Raw genomic sequence first — 19,264 nt, forward strand, 5'->3', positions numbered from 1 at the left:
TAGCCAGGTATGCGGAACGCTATCAAAAGCCTTGGCATAATCGATATAGCAACTGAAGAGGTTTCTTTGGCCTCTAGTTGCTTGTCCTGCAACTACCGAGTCGATAATGAATTGCTCTTTGCAACCCCTTGACCCAACTCGGCAGCCCTTCTGCTCGTCCGACAGAATGTTGTTGGTCTCGAGTGCGCATTGATCCTTCCATTAATAATGGACGTAATGAATTGTGATTGATGTGTCTGCGGGGTCCTGCACCGTATCCTTGTTAGCGATAAGGTAGGTAATCCCCGCAGTGAGGAAAGGTGGAAATTCCTCCGGTCGACTCATGACCTCATTTATACTGCGTGCCAACCGACTGTGTACGCTGGTAAATTTCTTATACCAGAAATTCTGCACCCGATCCAGACCTGGGCCCCTCCAGTTCTTCGAGATGTTTATGGCTCGTCGAACTTCCTCTTCGGTAACATCCGCAAAATTCATGCCAGGTGTATTGGCATGGCGGATGCCTTCGGCGGTGATCCACTCAGCATGCTGGGCAGGTAACCCCCAAAGTCCACCCCAATACTCTTCCGCTTCGGTCACCGAGAACTGTATTGTCTGGGGGCTCAGTTGGGATTCGTTGAGAGATCTGAAAAAGCTCCGCTGGTTCCTCGCGTATGTTGCATTGTTATTATTATTTTTTGTGAAGAACTGGTTAAAGATGTAAATATTTTATTTTTCATTTTTTACCATATATTTATTAATATCTTGAGCAAGTATAATAATAATTTCACTATTGAAGTATAGAGCAACTCATACACCCATCCCCAAAAAGGTTGTTTTTCTGCTGTCACGCTAGAAGGCGATGTGGTTTGCTCGGCTAAAATGGGAAAAATGAATCGCAATTATCCTGCGAACCATAGAAATATGTTCTGAATAGGTCGTGAAAATTTCAAAATATTTTGTTCGATAAATTTTGGAGTATGGTAGCAGCCGATTTTCAACATGCAGTTTCGAGAAAAACGCATTTAAAAATTGGAATGTGATTAACCATAAAACCTTAACTGACCATTAATCTGCCATACCTAGTCAATAAGCTTTCCCTTTCTTAAAAAACACATGTAAAGCTTCAGCTTCAATTTTCGCTCTTTTGGACTTTTTCCAAATTAGTTAGTTATAGTCTGTTCTTTACTGCCGAGAATTAGCTCTTTATCATATGTACTGTATTTTGTTCGTGGTGATAAGTAATTGAGAAAATATAATTTGGAGAAAAACGGATTTAAAGTTTTCGTTTAGTAAACACGTGTTTTTCTATTTGCCGTATACTCTTAACATATTCTATTTCCAAAATTTATGTAAAAGATAAAAATCACTTTCCTGAAACGTCGCTTTTAAGAACTCACTGAGTAGTTGCTGTGTTTGCACAGCTTCTGGCATCATCATTTCCCATGCCAAGAAGTCCTCTGAGTTATTGAATATTTTTAGGTGTAGGATGATCTAATATCACAACTTTGAAACGGTTGATAATTTCTCTTATCTAGTGTCGAAAATCACAACCGATAACAGGTATGACGATGAAATCCGCGGGGCTGTTGGCAGCCAACAGAGCCTATTTCAGCTTACAAAAACTCTTTTGCTCGAAACGTCTCTTCATAAAGTCAAAGCTCTTATTGTATAGGACAGTGATCTTGCCAATAATCATATATTCCTCGGAGACTTATATTCTTAGCGAGAAAAATTACGAACTCTAGCCACGTTCGAGAGAAGAATTTTTGCCCCCTCGTTATAGAATTCTCTATAATGATGAAGTTTATGAGAGTTACCACGACCGTCTGATTCTGGACAAAATCCGGCTCAATAGGTTACGGCTGACGAGTAATTTAATCCGTACGGGTAAGTAAGGGTAGAAAAAGAAAATGAGGCAGACCCTGCTCAAATGGCACGATGGCGTAAGCAGGACGCCAGACAGTTTTAGGGGATATCGAATTTCTTGATGTCGACACAATACCGGAATATCGGAAGTTCCTTACTAAGGCAGGCCTGTACCGGATTCCGGTTGCTATGCCGTTGATTATGATGATGATGATTGTTGAACTTTTTGTGTCGCGGATAACATACTTATTCGTTCATTTAAGCTGACCAAACATACATTTATCGACATTAATCGTAAGCTGATGAAATGGGTGCCGTTGGAAGGTTATACAAACATGTTGCTAATACTATTCGTGGTTCAAATATTGAAAAAACAACATATGTAAACTAAAAGAAAATTGAGACTTCTGACTCATACATACGAGTATGTCGATATTCCTATACTATTGCCATATTTCAAAGTTCAAAATTTGTGACTGTCAACTCACACAGGCTAAACAGATTGTTATAGCGTTCTTCGAGTCATTGGCAATAAGCTCTGACTAAACCAATCTTCGAAAAATAGTTTTACTGATGTATCGTTGTGAAGTGACCTTCAGTTCCTCATCCAATATGGAGATAGAATTTAACTTTCAGAAATCTCCACACATGGGCCCGCTCTCTGTTTGGCTGGTAACCATGTCTACTAAACTAGCCCAAGGTATATTGCATGAACGCAGGAGCCCTTGTTCCAAGTGAAATTTTATCTCTGAACATACTGTTTGTATCCGGATGGCTCAGTGATTAGAGCACTAAAGGCAGAGAGATTTATATCGTGACTGGATGTCGGATACCAGTCGTGTGAATGAAATTAGAATAATAATCCCGAGCGAGCACAATACTGACGACATTGCCTCCTCTTGAATGAAGCATTTTAACACACTCCCAGGCTCTGGTCCAATTGGATTGTCGCACCAACGATTATTATACAGTTTGCCGATTTTCTCCAGCCAAGTTTCTACAACAATCAACTACGGGTGGACTAGCCATTCCAATGTAATAAGCACACTCCTTATTAGTGCCTGGATGCAATGGATGCTTAATGTCAATAAATTATGTTGCGCGTGGAAATGTTAGACGTCGAAATAGAAATGTTACATGTGCGCTTTAAATCAAATGAATAAACGGATTAAAATGACCTATGGTAACAACATCTTTTATTGCATTCTTGCCGACGGAAGCGGAACAGGATGAGCCCGGATTGAGGTCGGCAAAAGTGAACGCCTCTAACACCTATCATCAGTTCAAACGACTATACCCGCTTTCTTACTGAACATGCGGACTATTCAACATCGTGAACCATCAGTATATTCCATACACAGCCCAACTGTGCTAAAGGTGCACAATGTGTGCAGAATAAGGTGAGGGAAGGCAGTGTTCATCGTCCCTACCTATGAGAAAAGACCAATAGGCCATGTGAAGGCGAATTTACGACAAGCTACATGAAAGGAAAGTGTCTGCAGCAACATGGGATCATAATGAAGAGGACGATAGTAGCGATACAAAACAGCTGCAATAACTGATTCACACTCGGAAAGTAAGATGGGCTGCTACACGAAAGCGGGATTACACGATTTAACCGTTACTACAATAATGCAGCACTAACTGTCCTGTAACTAGCCACACGTACAGTTGATTTATAAAATTGTTAAATCTAAAGCTACAAAAATAAACCAATCAGTTGATGACGTTGAACTGAAATTATACGAACCAGTTACCTTTAAATTCCCAACAAAATAACATTTGAAAAATTCGGCATGAGAAGTTTATTTCCTATGGATTCATGACAATACAAAAACTCTTTTTTTATCTACTTTAGGATTAAAATCGATAATAAATACTTTTCTGGTTATCTAAAAATTTAAATTAAAAAATTAGTAAAAATTCTCTTTAAAAGTATATATTTCGTATGTGCCTTGCTGATTTTTATATGCGATTATTCCACTGGTAAGTGGGTAAAATACAGTACGATTTGGTATCAAATTTTTCCAATTTCATTTTAACTAGTAAAACGCTTATTCATTTATTAGTAGATGCTAATCCGAATCATCAAGTGAATATTACAATAATGGATTACTCCAAAGTCTGCACTGCGCATTAACCAACACTTTCCACGCAAATAGTAAGCAAAGAATTGCCTCGAATCGTGGTTTTATATTGCTCGGGAATCGGTTGTTCAATCTGTAACATGTGAAGCAATAGTAAACTCATTTCGCAAGAGTTCAAGAAGTAACTTACATAATCTCCATCGCCTTTGGGGATCAAAACATTCATCTCAGATGATTTAGAACTAATTATCTCTACTCCCAAAGAATCTTTAGACAAGTACATTTGGCAACCGTCTGTTTTATCTATTGAAATGGTTGGTACTTGGCCGAGGACCTGTAAAGAATTAATATTAGTTCATTACGCGATAAGTATTTGGACTTTGAATAGAAATTAGAATTAGGTGAGATTCGAAATTAGAAAGTAATTAATTCCTAATATATTGAAAAAAGCCGCAACGTGTTTGCATGGTTGGTTTCTGGACATTGCGCTCGCTTCTCAACATCGGTGTAGACGTTCCTAACCGTGCGCTTTTTCACATTGGAGCAAGAATTTCAACTGTGGTGCTCCTAATTCCTGGTACGGGTCAAACTGTCTGGACGTAAGGAGCTGAGAGCTCTATTGATGGTTGCAAGTAGGAGCAACGATGACCCGGTGGAACCCCGATGGCACGGAAAAGTAGAAGTGTGATGTAACGTCCGTTGCCACAAAATGATATTCACCATTGCTTTGATGAGAAACATATGCAAGTAAAAATGATTTCGGTGCAGTATACCGCATCACGAAAGAGCCTGCAGGTAGTCGTAAGCCCTTAAGTTCCATCTCTCTTGGAAGACATAGCACCCCACCACAACATGCAATTTCGCACTATATTTTTCTTGGCAAAATATTGCAGCCCATGCAGTTTCTCTCATCATTTCTTTCTGTACCAATGCTATTTCTCTTCTATCTTGAGGTCCTTAATGTTGCCTCAGCTACTGATTTAGTTGTCTGTTGCCCTTCACCTTACATTAGCTATCCCAAGTACATATTTAGACTCCAAGCGCTATAGGACTCTTTACAACAATGTCCGCTGTCTTTCGAAATATTGCTAACCTTGCTTCAATTGCCTTCGTAAACATTTTACGAAGGCAATTCAAACTTAATGAGACTTACTTTAATGACAAGTTAATGTAAAATAGCCCGATAACTCGTCAAATTCCTAAGTGCTACATACCTGCATCTGCACACTTTGGCAGTTAACAAATTCCACCGACGAAACCACCGAATCAAACAGAATAGAACACTTTTTACACGAGTCCATTACGATGCTGTTGATTTTTCCTTTCACAGTTAGAGTGGAGTTTTCACATTTAAACACATAAACAACATTGTTCATTTCAGCGTTCTCCACAAGTAAGTTCGGGTTGGATTTTTGATATTCCTGAAAAAAAGTATTACATATTTACTCAATGAATTTGTTGAGTTTGTACAAAGCTATAACTCACAATAAGCCACTTTTTGCCATCTCTGGAAAATACGGGAGGTTTGTCGATTTGTTGCGTTGATGGTTTTCCTACCGGCGCACCTCCGAAACTTTGCTGTGGTGCCTTAAATGGTGCTGGTCCAGTGCGTAAGGTTGGATTCTTATGAGTTTGCATATCAGCGGTTACTTTTTTTAAGTCTAAATAATTAAAAACCAAAAGCAGATAGTTTAACTGAATTGCTATTTTTAAGAGACGTTCATATTCATAATTACTCTAATAGCAACAGATTGTAATTTCAAGGTCTACAATAAGGAATATCTACTTATTTTTCCGAACGCGTCATTTAGTATTTTCAATACTTTTGAGACATTCGCTTCTAATACTTTCACTGATACTTCATAGGATATTCGAGTAATCATAACTATACATTTCCCATAATTTTCGTAAACTTAGTATTTTAAATAGTAAGCCCCTTAGCCCCATAATATGAACAGTATATATATAAGTGAATTACTTATTCCACAAAGTGACATTGAATATTGCGATTCAAAAATATTGCATTATAACTATAGAAAACAATTAAATAGTTGGAAAGTCGAAATCTGCAATTATTATAGTTCTATTTGTTACTTTTGATTTTAGTTTGCCAAGCCAGCCGTTCTCGAGTAAGTGCTGTGACAGACAGAGATCAAACCCATTTTAATTAAGTTTTGTTTTACACAAAACCTAACAATTAGAAATTAAAAACTTAAAGAGTTAAATTTACAACGCAATATGCTCTCATATAGAAGCTAATATTAATTCGCCCATGCAAGTATATCAAACACCAATTAAAATAAAATAAACTTTCGCCAGTGTAACAGACACTACCTTCAATTCACAGACTGATCAAATATAGCGCCATATTCAAAACCTAGTACAAGAACTAATAACAATTTACAATACGCTCCCATGCATCTTATAAAAAAGTCATGAGCTAGTCTCTAGTAGGATTCCACTTATTTTCCAAGAGTAGTTTAGTCCTTCTTATATCCGGAAACCACCTTTCCAATGAAAACAACTTTAGTATAGGCTATAAGTATTACAACACAAAACACCCCTGGAAAATTCAGTTATTAAAACTAGTCAGAGTATAAACTGCGAGCATAATGCTGACCACATTGCCTCCTCTAGTGTACTGTAGTGTACCGTTATGGTTGGAGCAATCTTGCTGATCGGATGGCAGATACCTTGAATAACTCCCATGAAAATAATGATGAGCACTGAACAACCATCAGCAATTATTTTTTCTCGGGCGCTATACACAAGGCTGTGAAATCATGGAAGCGGATTGAACAACGTGACCCGCTCGTGCAAAATCTCAAGAACTTTGAACGTAATGTGCGCCGTGACAAAAAAAAATTGTTACGGCAATTCTCCTGTGCGAATCATTTTGGAACAGTGCACAGAGTCGTCGCCTCACCTGCTTCTCATCGATTTCAAGACGACTTTGCACAGCGTCAACATGAAGTGTATTTAGAAGGCTTTCAGTGGGATGGGCCATCGAACCCTTCCTATCGGCATTAATGAACAGTGAAATGAAAGCTGCTATATTGACAAAACATTACATTAACGTTGTCAAAGATATTTTCGAAAAACTAAAGCACAAGTGTATTGTTAGAGTGGCTTCAAGGCTTAGTTCCAAATCAAACTAGTATTATATTTATTTTAATCGATTTAATTAACTTGGACCACACAAGTACATCGCATTCGATCATGCAACTAATTTATACAACATTGAAAACAACAAATTTAGCTACACAACTATAAGGACATACCAGAGATACTGAAATGTGAGACATAAGCCGGTCGTCGACTCACAGGCTTTAAAAAAGCATTTTTTTTGAATATTTCGAATCATCATGTTATCTGTATTTCTGATAACAGATAACAGAGGATTTTGTAAAATACATTCTCCTTCTTAGGTACATATATCAAATATGAAACATTTTCGCCTCGGGTCATTTCCAGTGCTTTAGCAACGCATGGCACTTCATTTTTTCAAGACCTTTCCTAGAAGGATTAACCCACTAATTATTGGCAAACCATAAACGACTCCCCAGACGACGAAGATTGATTTTAATCTTAATTATAGATTTAATTATATTATTCACATAGACATGTCGCCGTTGTTGTTTTGTTCCATTTTCCAGCTATTATGCTAGAAAGTAGGTTGACATTCCCATTTTTATTTTATTAACTTATATAACAGTAGGACTAATGGGCGTTATACTAATAGCAAGTCCAATCGCCACCGTTTTCCTGCAAGGCACCGTTTTGGCATACTATTAACTAAATTCTCAGTCAATGTCGCTGGCAAGCTTTTCTAAATGGTACGAATATGCTCGGCAGCCCACACGTTTTCAATTGGATTTGTATCTGGTGACTATGCTTCCCTTCCGGTCGGTGTTTTGTGTCGCTATCAGTAAACATTTCTGATAAATTTCCTTCATTCTTTCTGCGTTCAAAGTGCCCGTAAACAGGTAAAGCGTTCCGAATTCCTGTTCACTGAAACATCCACAAACTTAGACCTTCACTGGATTATTTATTATTAACAGTATGCTAGATTCCCACATATCGACCACGGTCGCTTGTGGGTACTCAAAGCCCCAAAAGACGCATCAGGAAAAATTACGTTTGGAAGGTCGCGATTGATATTCTCTGGGTGCCATTGCAAATGCTTTTCTATGTAGCCCTCGCTCAAAAAAGGTTTCGCCGCCGTACTGCGATATCCGTCACCAGAGACAATCAGCCTTCGTTTTATTGTCATCAAACTAATTGAGGTTCCTTTTCAAATTAGCAAGCGTTGTGCTCGGCACTACATTACCGTAGGATTCTGCTCGAATATTCGGATCATCACCCTCAGCTCGACTTCGGTAGTTGGTCGTCTTGAACCTCGACCAGGTAGGCCGTCAATCATTTTCGTCTCGTTATATTGATTAATTCACTTGCTATCGAACTGATTCGACTTTCTTAAATATCGCTCTGCCGGGGAAAAGGACATTTTTGGTCCTTTAGAATGTATTCACAAGAACACAACTAGAAACCGTTTTGCATACGGCACGCTCATTTTAATTATGTCAGATTTTTCCCAAAGTTTCAAAGCAACTAACATCTTACTGGCAACGCGCATTAAGCAACACTACAAGCAATTAGTCATAATTATCCAGGTAAGAAAAAGCGGTTTTATTTTCCAGAGCATATGATCTTGTGATTAATAGTGTATAGTAATATTTAGTCAGCAGATGAAATCGCTAGGTAGTGTTTATGATTTGCTCCATTTATAAACAAGGTGACAAACCCTGCTGCAGAACCTATATGAATATCGTTGTGTAGGAATCAAAAAGTGCTGTCGAAAATTATAGAAAGCAGGTACTTGTGCTCAACCGAATTACAACCAGTCAATTGAGCTCTCAATTACCTAACAAGGTGTTTGGATGGGTACATGAGCAAATGTTAGTCCTCCTTGACGAAAAGTGGGCGATGGCAAAGACGGTCATTCGACCGAAAAGAATGGAGCTTTCGAGAGGAAAATCTGATAATTCCCAGAAACTAAAATAAGTCTAAAAATTACAAAAAAAAAACTAAAAAATCAGCAGAATTTATGGATTCTGAACATGCATCGAAATACTCTTTCTTGTTTCACTGTCGGTTATGTTATGATCTAAGCGGGGGATCAATTAGGGGATAACATCCAATTTATAAAAACAAAATTCGAATTTCAGATTGAATGTGTAAACTTTCTGAATCAAATATGGATTATTCTATTGCCATTCAGATTTCGTAATAAACTATATCTAATATCAATGTTATACCAAATTTTCTTAAATTCCAAAAAATTGAAATTTCAACTTACTTCTCGTGATTCCTTCGCCCTGATTAATTTCTGCAAATAATGCACTACGTTCGTCGCTTCCAGATCCTACAGATAAATTATCAAAGGCAGCAACTGGCGGAGGAGGTGGTGGAGGGCAACCAGCAGCAGATGGTGGTGGTGGTGGCGCAGCTCCTTTGCCAGACCAAACTAATCCCGTTGTATGATATTGTTTAATATATTGCTGCAGTTGTGTTAAAGTTTGAATCCAAGCTCGTGCCCATTCAGCATGCGTTGAATCTTTTTCTTTCCAGTCTTTAAGTACACGATTCGTATAAAACTGCCCGGCATCATTCATTTCTTTGACGTGGGGGCCGGGTGTTGGTGACTAGAGTAGAAGGGCGCGATCAGTTGACAATATACATGATACACAATGCGTTCTTACCACACAAACCCACCCAAGGGCAGGGATGCTTTCACTGATTGCTGACAAATGATTAAAATGTTGCGATGTACGATGCTTCTCCCGAAAAGTTTGAATAGCATTTATTTGATCTGAAGTGGGTTTTAGCAGCTCCATTTGTTTTGCCTGTGGTGGTTGGGAGATCTGTGTCGCCAGCCTCACATACTCCAATTGCGCACTATGAAAGTAAGCATATTAAACAAATCAATTCTAAGTTCAAGTTCAAAAACAGTGACTGACTACTTTAGACCAAAGCAACTCATCAAACGTCCCCTCACTCCTGCCCTGGGAGCTGGGTGGCCGAACATTAGATGTTTGTTGCTTATTTTACTGTTTCAATACAGAACAAAAACCGCTCCAATCAGTTTAGGACCGCCCACTATAAATAGTAACCATATCACGTTTCTGCAGGATTAAAAAAGGTAACTAACACTTAGCTACCACCTTTGATCATGCTTGTTGTTTTGTATACAACCATGTCTGCCTTCCTTGTCGGAGGCAGGCAATAACTTATTATATGAAACACGCGCAGACATTTGACTGTCTGTTGTCTGAGTCAGTCATTTGTCTGTCTGTCGTGTGATGTAGACCCACGTGGTCTTAATAATATGGTTACCATTGCATTCATTATAACTACGAGATTACTCAGCTATGAAAATATAATCATTACTATTATCGTAGAGTATCAAGGGAACTCGATTACCATTTCAGTTATATAATGATGAAACTCTAATTGTAATCACGCAATCACTGATTATGATTTTGCCTAACTCTGGGCTGCTCCCGAGTAAGAGATGAGGTATCGTTAGATGATTTACTTCGAAGTGTTTCCCCATGTTACAAAAAAAATACTTTTGCCCAACAATAGGATCCACACAAAATTTGTCAATTTTTTCTTCTAAATATTTTTTTTTTGCCATACATTATAAAATATTGCGATTAAGCGAACTAAGATGCCAAAAGCGCCGCCTCTTTTAGAATGGCACAAATTACCCCACCTGAAATTGCCCGTGTCAATATTAGAATTGCTTTTAATACGGTTATTTGAACCATTCATTTTTCGTTCTTTTTTAATACAATCTCAATCTTGGTTCAGTTAATATACTTAGATGGAGAAATATGAATCCTGGTGCGAACTGCTCACGGAGCCACTCATTTTTTCCCGATGATTCGTGTTTTGGGTGGCTTTTGGCAACCACGGTAAAGTTTGTCTTGCTTTCACGAGCACTCAAATAAATTCAAAACAACACCAAAACGTCCTCAATGCATGCCTTTTATCTTTTTTAGAGAATCATCCTAATGTAGTGTTCTGTTATCAGCAAGATAACATTACGCAGTCCTCATAAAAACGGTTGGCCAAGTACAATTGCATCTTTTGTGTGTATTTTCACAATCGTCAACCATTCATTCAATGTCATTTTCGTTTAGTAGGAGTCGTTGGATACACTACAATATTTAGCGAATTTCATAAGCATGCATTTCATCCTAGACTTTGAACGCGGCGGAGGTGCCAAAAATTATTAATTCAAGTACCATATACTTAAATAATTAACTTTTCCGTTAAAAAATAGTACGAACTATGAAAAACAGAGCAAAAAAATTATTCAGATGGTAAAATAAATAAATTTTGGGTGGGTTTATATTTATGTGAAACAATGTGTGAGGCCCTCTCTTCCCAATTGGCGTGGCTCGTCAATGAAACTAAGTATTCTAAATTCAATATTACTTACTCAAAAGCCTGCTTCACAAGAGCAGCATGTTGGGCAACATCTCCACCGATTTTATTCGACAATTGTATATATTGGGCAAGCGGGCCGCAAGTGATATCCTCGTATCCTGCAACGCTCATATTCTCAACTTTGGATCCTTCTTCCTCTTGTAAATACTCTTCTAGAACTGTGGGAATATTTTCGAGACTATCTTCTTCTTCAGATGATTCCTTCTTAAAGTTATTATTAATATGATTAAGAGAAGTTTCAAGTCGATTGATCCGTTCACTTAAACTGTTTTCAATACATTCAATTTGTTTCGATGAAGATGACGGCGGATCGGGTAATGGAGGTAATTCCGCAGTTTCAATGTCAAAACTATCACGTCGCCTTCCAAGAACAGAATCAAATGCTTTATTTGCGATTTCTAGTTCGTGCGCTGAGACTGAACGTTCCAAACGTTCAACGAGCCGTTCCAAGCGATTTAGTAAATTTTCGAACTCCCCAGTAAAGGAAGGTTTTAGGTCCGGATCGCAATCTAAAAACAGAAAAAATAAATCATTTTTGGTTGTATTCAATGAACACATTAAAAGCTATTTCATGTGGAGGCATAGAAAATGTATGTTCCCGTCAAAGATAATTTCATTCCATAAATGCGTTAAATCGTTATATATAAATATTTTATATTTCGTTTAAAATTGTTGTTTCAGGTGGGGTTGAATAAACAGTACTAGAACTACCACAAGTCAAATTGATTTTGATTTTTAAATAAGATCTGCTTCCTCTCTCGCAGTCGTTTAAACCCCAATTTAAAAGAAGAAGCGCAAGCATTCAATGCAGACTAACTGAACTTACAAATTCTGGCAAGTGAAATATACGAAACCGTCCTAATATTCCATATCGACGACCCTTTTATAATTGAAATCACTATCAACATTCACTTTAAAATACATACCTGGATTATTACATTGTCGAATTTCATTAATTATAAGGGTACGTCCGAAACATTCGCTTAATTTTTGACCCATTAAAGAAACCCAAAATACATTCACACTTTATTAGTCACATCCAGTCTACGCGTTGTGCACAACTCTATACCTGGTGACACATTTATGAATCTACATTGAACACAATCCAAACTTATTCGGAAATTGTTTTAGACATTGCACATATTGAGATAAGCTTCCTTTCTTGGCAAAGTTGTTATCTACTTATTCGAGAACTTTTGAACATATACCCTACGGTATGTGCTTACAATGAGAGGTTATCAACTTTCCCATTGAAAATTCCCTTCTTTCAATTATATCACTGAGACTGTATGTGTTTGCGTATATACTTCTAGAATATAGTTATTCTATAAGGAAACGTTCATCGATTTATCTATCATAACAGGTACGTTTTCGAGTATAGCTTATACGAGTACACACAAAATTCACGACATCTCAATTCATTCAGTCATTCTATTCACATATATCTGTTATTAAGCTTCAGATATATTTTTACAATTGTGTACATATCCCACAGATTCGTATCGTTGCAATATTTTCCTCAGTTTAATACAGAAATTTTTGAATACTTCTCGTATGGTCGACTTGTGGATCTCTTATTACTATAAATAAATTTTGCACAAATGAAACATTGCAGAACTTTTCTATTTTGGCTTATAACACTCAAATAATCAATTCACACATTCACCGGAGTCGTAATATCAATGATGTGCACCGCTTCATACTTCTCTGAGTCAACAAGCACTTTATCATAATATATCAGAACGAAAATATGTCAGTCATAAGCTGATAAAGTGAACGACTATAAATGGATCATTTGATTAACTTGGTTAAAACGACAACAACGCCAGCGGCTAATACGATTGGGTTGAAACCATTCTTATCTTCTTGTTTAATGGTAGGGACTTGACTTCTAACCAGGGAGATGAAATAGAGAAAACTTTCTAGTCAAAACATTTGAATATCCCCCCAATGTTCTTATTATGAAAAAGGGTTTGATAAAACCACACAATATTGAAATTTCCACATTCACGCAAAAACTATAAAAATCGCCGCCAGCATTAGACACTATTTTATAAATAGAAATTTGCCACTAGGAGAAATAAACGATGGAAATTCAAGAATTTAACTCGTTAGCAAACTATTGAAGCATTTACTGATCATTCTTTAAACAAATTTCAATTGAAAAACAAACGACTGTAAACTTATTCCCTATTTCGTCGACAATTTCAATTGACAAATGAAAATGAAACTGCAATTTGTGGTAAAACCGAACAATCTTTATCGTTACGACTACTACTTACTACTTTATCTCAATTGTTGCATACTTTAATCACAGTGAAAATTGAAATTGCAACGAAGTTATCGAGAAAAGGTTTACGATACAAATACAAATGAAAATATTAGAAATTAATTCACTTCAATTATAATCTGATTCTGTCTGATAAACAAATGGAACCAGCTGTTGTCACTCCGGCAATTTATCTGCAGCCAAATGCTCATCTCCCCCAAAAATACTTTTCAAATGTGATGAGTTATTTTTAAGTTGAATGTAATATTTATAACTTTTGCGATGGAAATTTTACGGTTGTTCTTTTCATGAGGAATCCAAAACACGTCTCTTTTTACTATTCGTTAAGATGGGAAGCTCCACTGTGCTTTCTGAATCTTAATTGTGAATGGTCCCAAACTGCAAAGGTCATGCAAGATTTTCTCGCCTGCAAATCCCTGGTCGGATAAATATTGGTTAGATGAGATATGAATCCCCCCCAGTTTAATGAGAAAATGGAAAATATCACCAAAGATTAAAAGCTTACTCGCCGGAGTGAAAGAATAATTAATAAAAAAAATCGCAATGAAAGGTCTGGGTTATTTCTTTTCGTGGCGAGCATAATTTTTTATATCGGCTAGAATATTGAAAAATGAAGTCAACGTTTATACAATTCCAAAAAGTTCCAAAAATTAGATTCATAACCCTGCATAAAGCTAATAATCAAACAGAGTCAATACTATTTTCTCATATTCCAGAAATGTTGAAAATCAAATTGTCTACCCCCTTTGCAATGGCAGACTACCAACCCGGAAGAGTATTCACTGGATCGCAGGCCTTTCGGTGATCCCGTGGACGTCGTTAACGGTAGGTTTCTTGTCCATGATTATGAGCAGCTGAAGAGATGGAAAGTACCCTTCACCTCTATTCTCAACTCATTAACATCCGGTGAAGTTCTATCTCTTGCATTCGATTTAGCAAACTGCCATACCTTTGGCTTTAACGCCCTCAAAAAAAAAGGCCGGACTTGACTATCTCCTTGCTGTATCTGGAATGCTCTAGGCCAGAGCGGAGGGTGCATTTGGAGAAACTAATAGCTACTATCATCAAGACGTCATGTCTGACACGGAGAATTTTGAAGTCTCTAATAAAGCGGAGTCCACCAGTTATTACAGTTACTTTTTCTTCACGTTATTGATAAATGCTTAATTTTTGCTCTGGCTCTACAAAATCGAGAGGTTCAGTGGACAGTGTCATATTCTCTCAAGCACCTCGATTACGATTATCATATCTGTTTCGTCCTGCCAAGTTATCGCCCTTGGGAAAATGGCTTTGGATTTAGGCAACAGACTGGAAATGAACACCAGTAAAACCAAGATTCTGACGGGATATTGCACTCTTAATAATTACATTACTGAGCGGAACATCACGGGCTTCGTACAATTTATATATCTTAGTAGCATTCTTTCTGCTGACGGTGTCACCATATTTGATGTCGCTCGATGCATTTAACTGTTTATCCAAAAGAAGGGAATGCAATTATCCCAACATTAACATAATGTTGACTGCCCCGTGAAAGCCCTCAGTGACGTTATATTAGACTCGATTATCCAAGGACAGCCGTGGCGCAGAGCATTGAAGAACATTGCCAGAAACTAGCAGTGACGACACGTAGGTGCGGCTTAAGCTCTGTACCCAATTTCAGGTTTTAAGGCCACTATACAAATTAAAAATTTGATTTATAAATCAAGCCAGACATCAAAAATAGCATTCTTTGTTCGCCCACTTGTTGCTCTTGCTAACAATAAAAATCACCTCAATTATGAAAACCCACTCCAGTCTCGAATTAATTCTCGATTTTGCAAGAACGCCGCGTTGCAACACTCATGCGTGAAAGCGAAAGTGAAAATTTACTATATACTATATTGTCAAGTAATCCCATGCGATTCAAAACCCTCATGAGGGATAATTATGATACGTGAAGAACACAAACGAAGGCTTTTCTCATCTCCAGTCAGTTGGAAGAGATTCACCCCTAACCCCAGCCGAATTGAAACAGGTACGAGGATTTATCACTTCCGAAGACAGAGCTGAATGCACAAACACAGATACGCATACAACACTTTTTCTCTTGGTTTAGATCTGAATCTTATTAACCAACCATGGTAGTGTATTAACAATCTGAACCTTGGCGATAAAAACAATTTTAATATTTTGATATAAAGCAAATAATAATTAGAGTAAGCAGAGTTATAGCAACTTCATACTTTATTTCACAAAAATCATATTTTCTTCAATAATTGTTATTCATACCAAAGTTGTGATGTGATGGGTGCAATATTTTTTACATTAATTTCCTTCGTTACCTTTTTATCATATCAAATTGCATTTTACAGTAGAACTGAAAGAATCCATCAAAGGGACAGATACTTGGGAAATTGAAGGACTACGCGGGTTTTCTATATCTGCTCAATAGCGAAAGGTAACATAATATCTCATTGCTTTTCGACAACTTTTCCTTCCCTGATTTCTCTGCTAACTTGATATTTTTTCAACATTGTGCAAACAAATTTGTGAATTGTAGATTGCGTTCAGCATATTTGATATCTCATTTTATAAATTTTGTTTAGGAATTCAAGGAGTCCTAAGTCCGCTACCAACTTGACCACTAGATCAGTTGGGAAGGAACTTACTTCCACGGCAAGCACACAAGTCGCAAAAATCAAACTAGCGGGTTTCGTCCAGGACAGAGGCAATTCATCAAACGCTGCCTCATCTCTGCTTTGGGGAACAGTCCTGCAAGGGGGCATTTGCTCCTTTATACAAATTCAAAAATTTGCAACTGCTCCAGTCCGCCATCAAGTGTGACTCCCTCAATTCCTAAACAAAATTTACTCTAGCGTCAACTGGCTTTAGGGCTGAATTTATGTTCGGCGATTTTGTCCTGAATATACAGTAGTGGTGCTGAAAATTCCAGTTTTGTCCTTAATCCACTATCCACAAGTAATACATAAATAATTTGCCGTTTCTGGGGTTTAACAATAAAAAAATGTAAATAAATCCTTCTTACTGAGAAGCAGCCATTGTCATGGAAAATATAATTTATACATATAATCTAAGGATAAGCAATCCAAACTACATCTTTATGCGCAACACTGATATAAAATTCGCGTCGATTAAACAATACCTTCACTAGCAATATCCGGTCCAAGGGGATCAAAACGTACTCGATGTTCAACAGCAGCTTGTGCTGCCTGCAATAACTCTGAATACATTCGGTGTCGCTTCAATTCTAGTTCATCTCGACCAACAGGAGTTACTGGCGGTTCCAATGAACCACCGTATTCACTGAGGTTAAAAATTAATGAAAAAAACACGAAATCAAATAGTTACTATTTGGAATCCTGAATTGTTGCTTATATGTAGTATACATTAGGAAATTACAATCGATATGATGCTTGAATTTATTCATATAGTGCATTTAAATCTACTCATGACTTTTGGAAACACGATAGTTGCTTTGGTAGGTGTATACATTTTGCAATTTGAAATTAATGCATTGTCAGTATCTTAGAAATATTTGTCTGAAAAAGCCAATGCGAATATTTCTCGTATTTCCTAATGTATAAACCACAAAACACAATGTGAAAATTGTTTATCCATACTCATAATAGAATCTATTATCGTCATTAAACCAAGCAGGCAGTGGAAATCCTCCAGGGGTGGATTCATGCTTTTTAATATACGGTGCACACATATCACCGCGAGGCAATCTTGGTGGAATTGAGTCGGAAAATACTTCATCGTCATCCATAGAGTTAAATTCCGAGGAAGGTATTACTTCAGTGCTATCATTGATATTAACTCGTTTCCGTATTGATGACGAACTACGACGCGATATACAGCTTTTCGGATAATCACCATTTGTTATCGTTGTATCACTATCTTTACGGTACGTTTCTTTGCTTGGATTACTCGACAATTGATTAGGAACAGTACTATTATCACCACTGAATGTGTTAGAATCGAACTCTGTATCTTTCGATTTATTAACAATAACTGATTCCTCAATTGTTGAATTGCTACTATCACTTTTAGCATTTGTTTTCACATCACGCAACTCCATATCCACTTTAAATAAACAACAATTAGTGAAGCATTGGCAATGGATATCAAATGTTAATCTACTCAACAACCAAATAACAGCACCAAGTAGTACGAGTCGACCTCCTACTCATTTCATCCGTTTATTTATATACAAATCGAAGTATACAAGCAGCAACTCAAAAGACATGACTCGTATCCAATTTCAAAATTGCACCGACAAGCCAACTGTGCAAGAAATAAAAAGGCCTATGAGCAAAATCACCAAATTCAAATAGAATAAATTAAATTCTCTATAAGAAAAAATAGTAAAATAATCTGTGCTGAATTGTTGGTACGGAAAACAACCTGATTTCAGGATCATTCATTTCAAAAATCGTGTTTTTATGTACATCCAAAACACAGACTAAATGAAAAGGGGTATACGTATAAGTTCCGTAGAAATTATGAAACAACATTGCGGAATTTGCACTTATATAGAAGGATCATAGCAGATCATTCAATACAAGTCTTCCGCTGGTTGCTATTCTCAAAAATTTTATCATGAAAATGTTAGACCCACAAATGATATAACAATATGCAGCTCATCGTCGATTGCGCTTTCTTATCGTCATAAAAGGATTTCGCACCACGTAGTGCCTGCCCATATCAACTAAATATGCAGTAAAAGCTCTTCATCAGAGGCCAAAAAATAAAATCGTGTTTCTGCTCAAACTTTTCCTATTCGGACTTCAGTTAAAAAAAAAATATTACTAAATATTTTTGATTGTAGTAACCTATTGGAAAATGAAAAATTCATTGAAGGACATGAAAGACATTAATTATAATATATTAAGAACGACACTATTGGAACATTGCAACCAAATGTACCCCAATTGAGCTGGTGGGATTTTAAGAATTTGCCGAATATGTTATCCACTTTCAAGCAACAAACGCATCTTGTCATCCTTCAATACTAATGAATTTGGACTTAACTCTTATCTTTCCAATCAGCTCTTCACTATAAAAACAAACAATTCAGCCAGTTTCGTAAAAGAAATTTAAAAGCGCAAACTTATCAGAAGCACAGAAGTGCGTTCTTAAAAACATAAAAACGTTTGTAAATCAGAATATGCATTAACATTCGCTCCTTTTGCCAAGCTCCCTAATTAATTTTTACCAGAAAAACTTTTTTCATTCGACCCACTTTGCTGTTGCTCAATTGAACTTTGTGTATCTTTGTCAGGATCCTTCAACCGTATTTCTATTATATCACCGTCGTGATAATCACTCTCACTACTTTTGCTTTGAGTCTCTTTTTTGTCCTCTTCGCCATCTTCACTTTGAGAACTGTCCTCATCTTTTGTTTTTTTGTTTTTGCCCTCTCGTTTCGTTGTGTTACAACGACAACAAGAAAACATGACTGCAACTTTCTTTTTGCTCCGTCGTGATGCAGGCAATGCCAATTGGAAGATTTATT

At 37.0% G+C, this 19,264-nt stretch overlaps 1 protein-coding gene across 3 annotated transcripts; it reads right to left on the reverse strand.

Annotated features, from left to right (window-relative positions):
- Positions 1 to 3,638: 3,638 nt before the first annotated feature.
- Positions 3,639 to 19,220, reverse strand: LOC119647642 (adenylyl cyclase-associated protein 1). 3 transcript variants are annotated; one of them, XM_038048714.1, is made up of 10 exons: positions 18,992 to 19,220; positions 17,367 to 17,832; positions 16,889 to 17,049; positions 11,446 to 11,962; positions 9,698 to 9,893; positions 9,295 to 9,640; positions 5,421 to 5,596; positions 5,150 to 5,356; positions 4,126 to 4,269; positions 3,639 to 4,068 (listed from the first exon to the last, which is right to left on the reverse strand). In XM_038048714.1, the coding sequence occupies exons 1-10, from the start codon at positions 19,203 to 19,205 to the stop codon at positions 3,985 to 3,987; spliced, it is 2,511 nt and encodes an 836-aa protein (XP_037904642.1). In that variant the 5' UTR covers positions 19,206 to 19,220; the 3' UTR covers positions 3,639 to 3,984. The 3 variants fall into 3 exon arrangements, with proteins under 3 accessions (XP_037904642.1, XP_037904636.1, XP_037904651.1); XM_038048708.1 differs by having other exon boundaries at positions 18,965 to 19,220; XM_038048723.1 differs by lacking the exons at positions 16,889 to 17,049; positions 17,367 to 17,832; positions 18,992 to 19,220 and adding an exon at positions 12,380 to 12,927.
- Between the last annotated feature and the right edge of the window lie 44 nt (positions 19,221 to 19,264).

Source organism: Hermetia illucens, chromosome 1, assembly GCF_905115235.1.
Source record: "Hermetia illucens chromosome 1, iHerIll2.2.curated.20191125, whole genome shotgun sequence".
NCBI lineage: Eukaryota > Metazoa > Arthropoda > Insecta > Diptera > Stratiomyidae > Hermetia > Hermetia illucens.

Coding starts and splice junctions, on each gene's coding strand:
- LOC119647642 (XM_038048708.1), bottom strand. CDS start 19,205: ATGTTTTCTTGTTGTCGTTGTAACACAACGAAACGAGAGGGCAAAAAC. Junction 9,641..9,697: donor CCCTTGGGTGGGTTTGTGTG/GTAAGAACGCAT, acceptor CTTCTACTCTAG/TCACCAACACCCGGCCCCCA. Junction 4,270..5,149: donor GCCAAAGTGTGCAGATGCAG/GTATGTAGCACT, acceptor AATTCTTTACAG/GTCCTCGGCCAAGTACCAAC.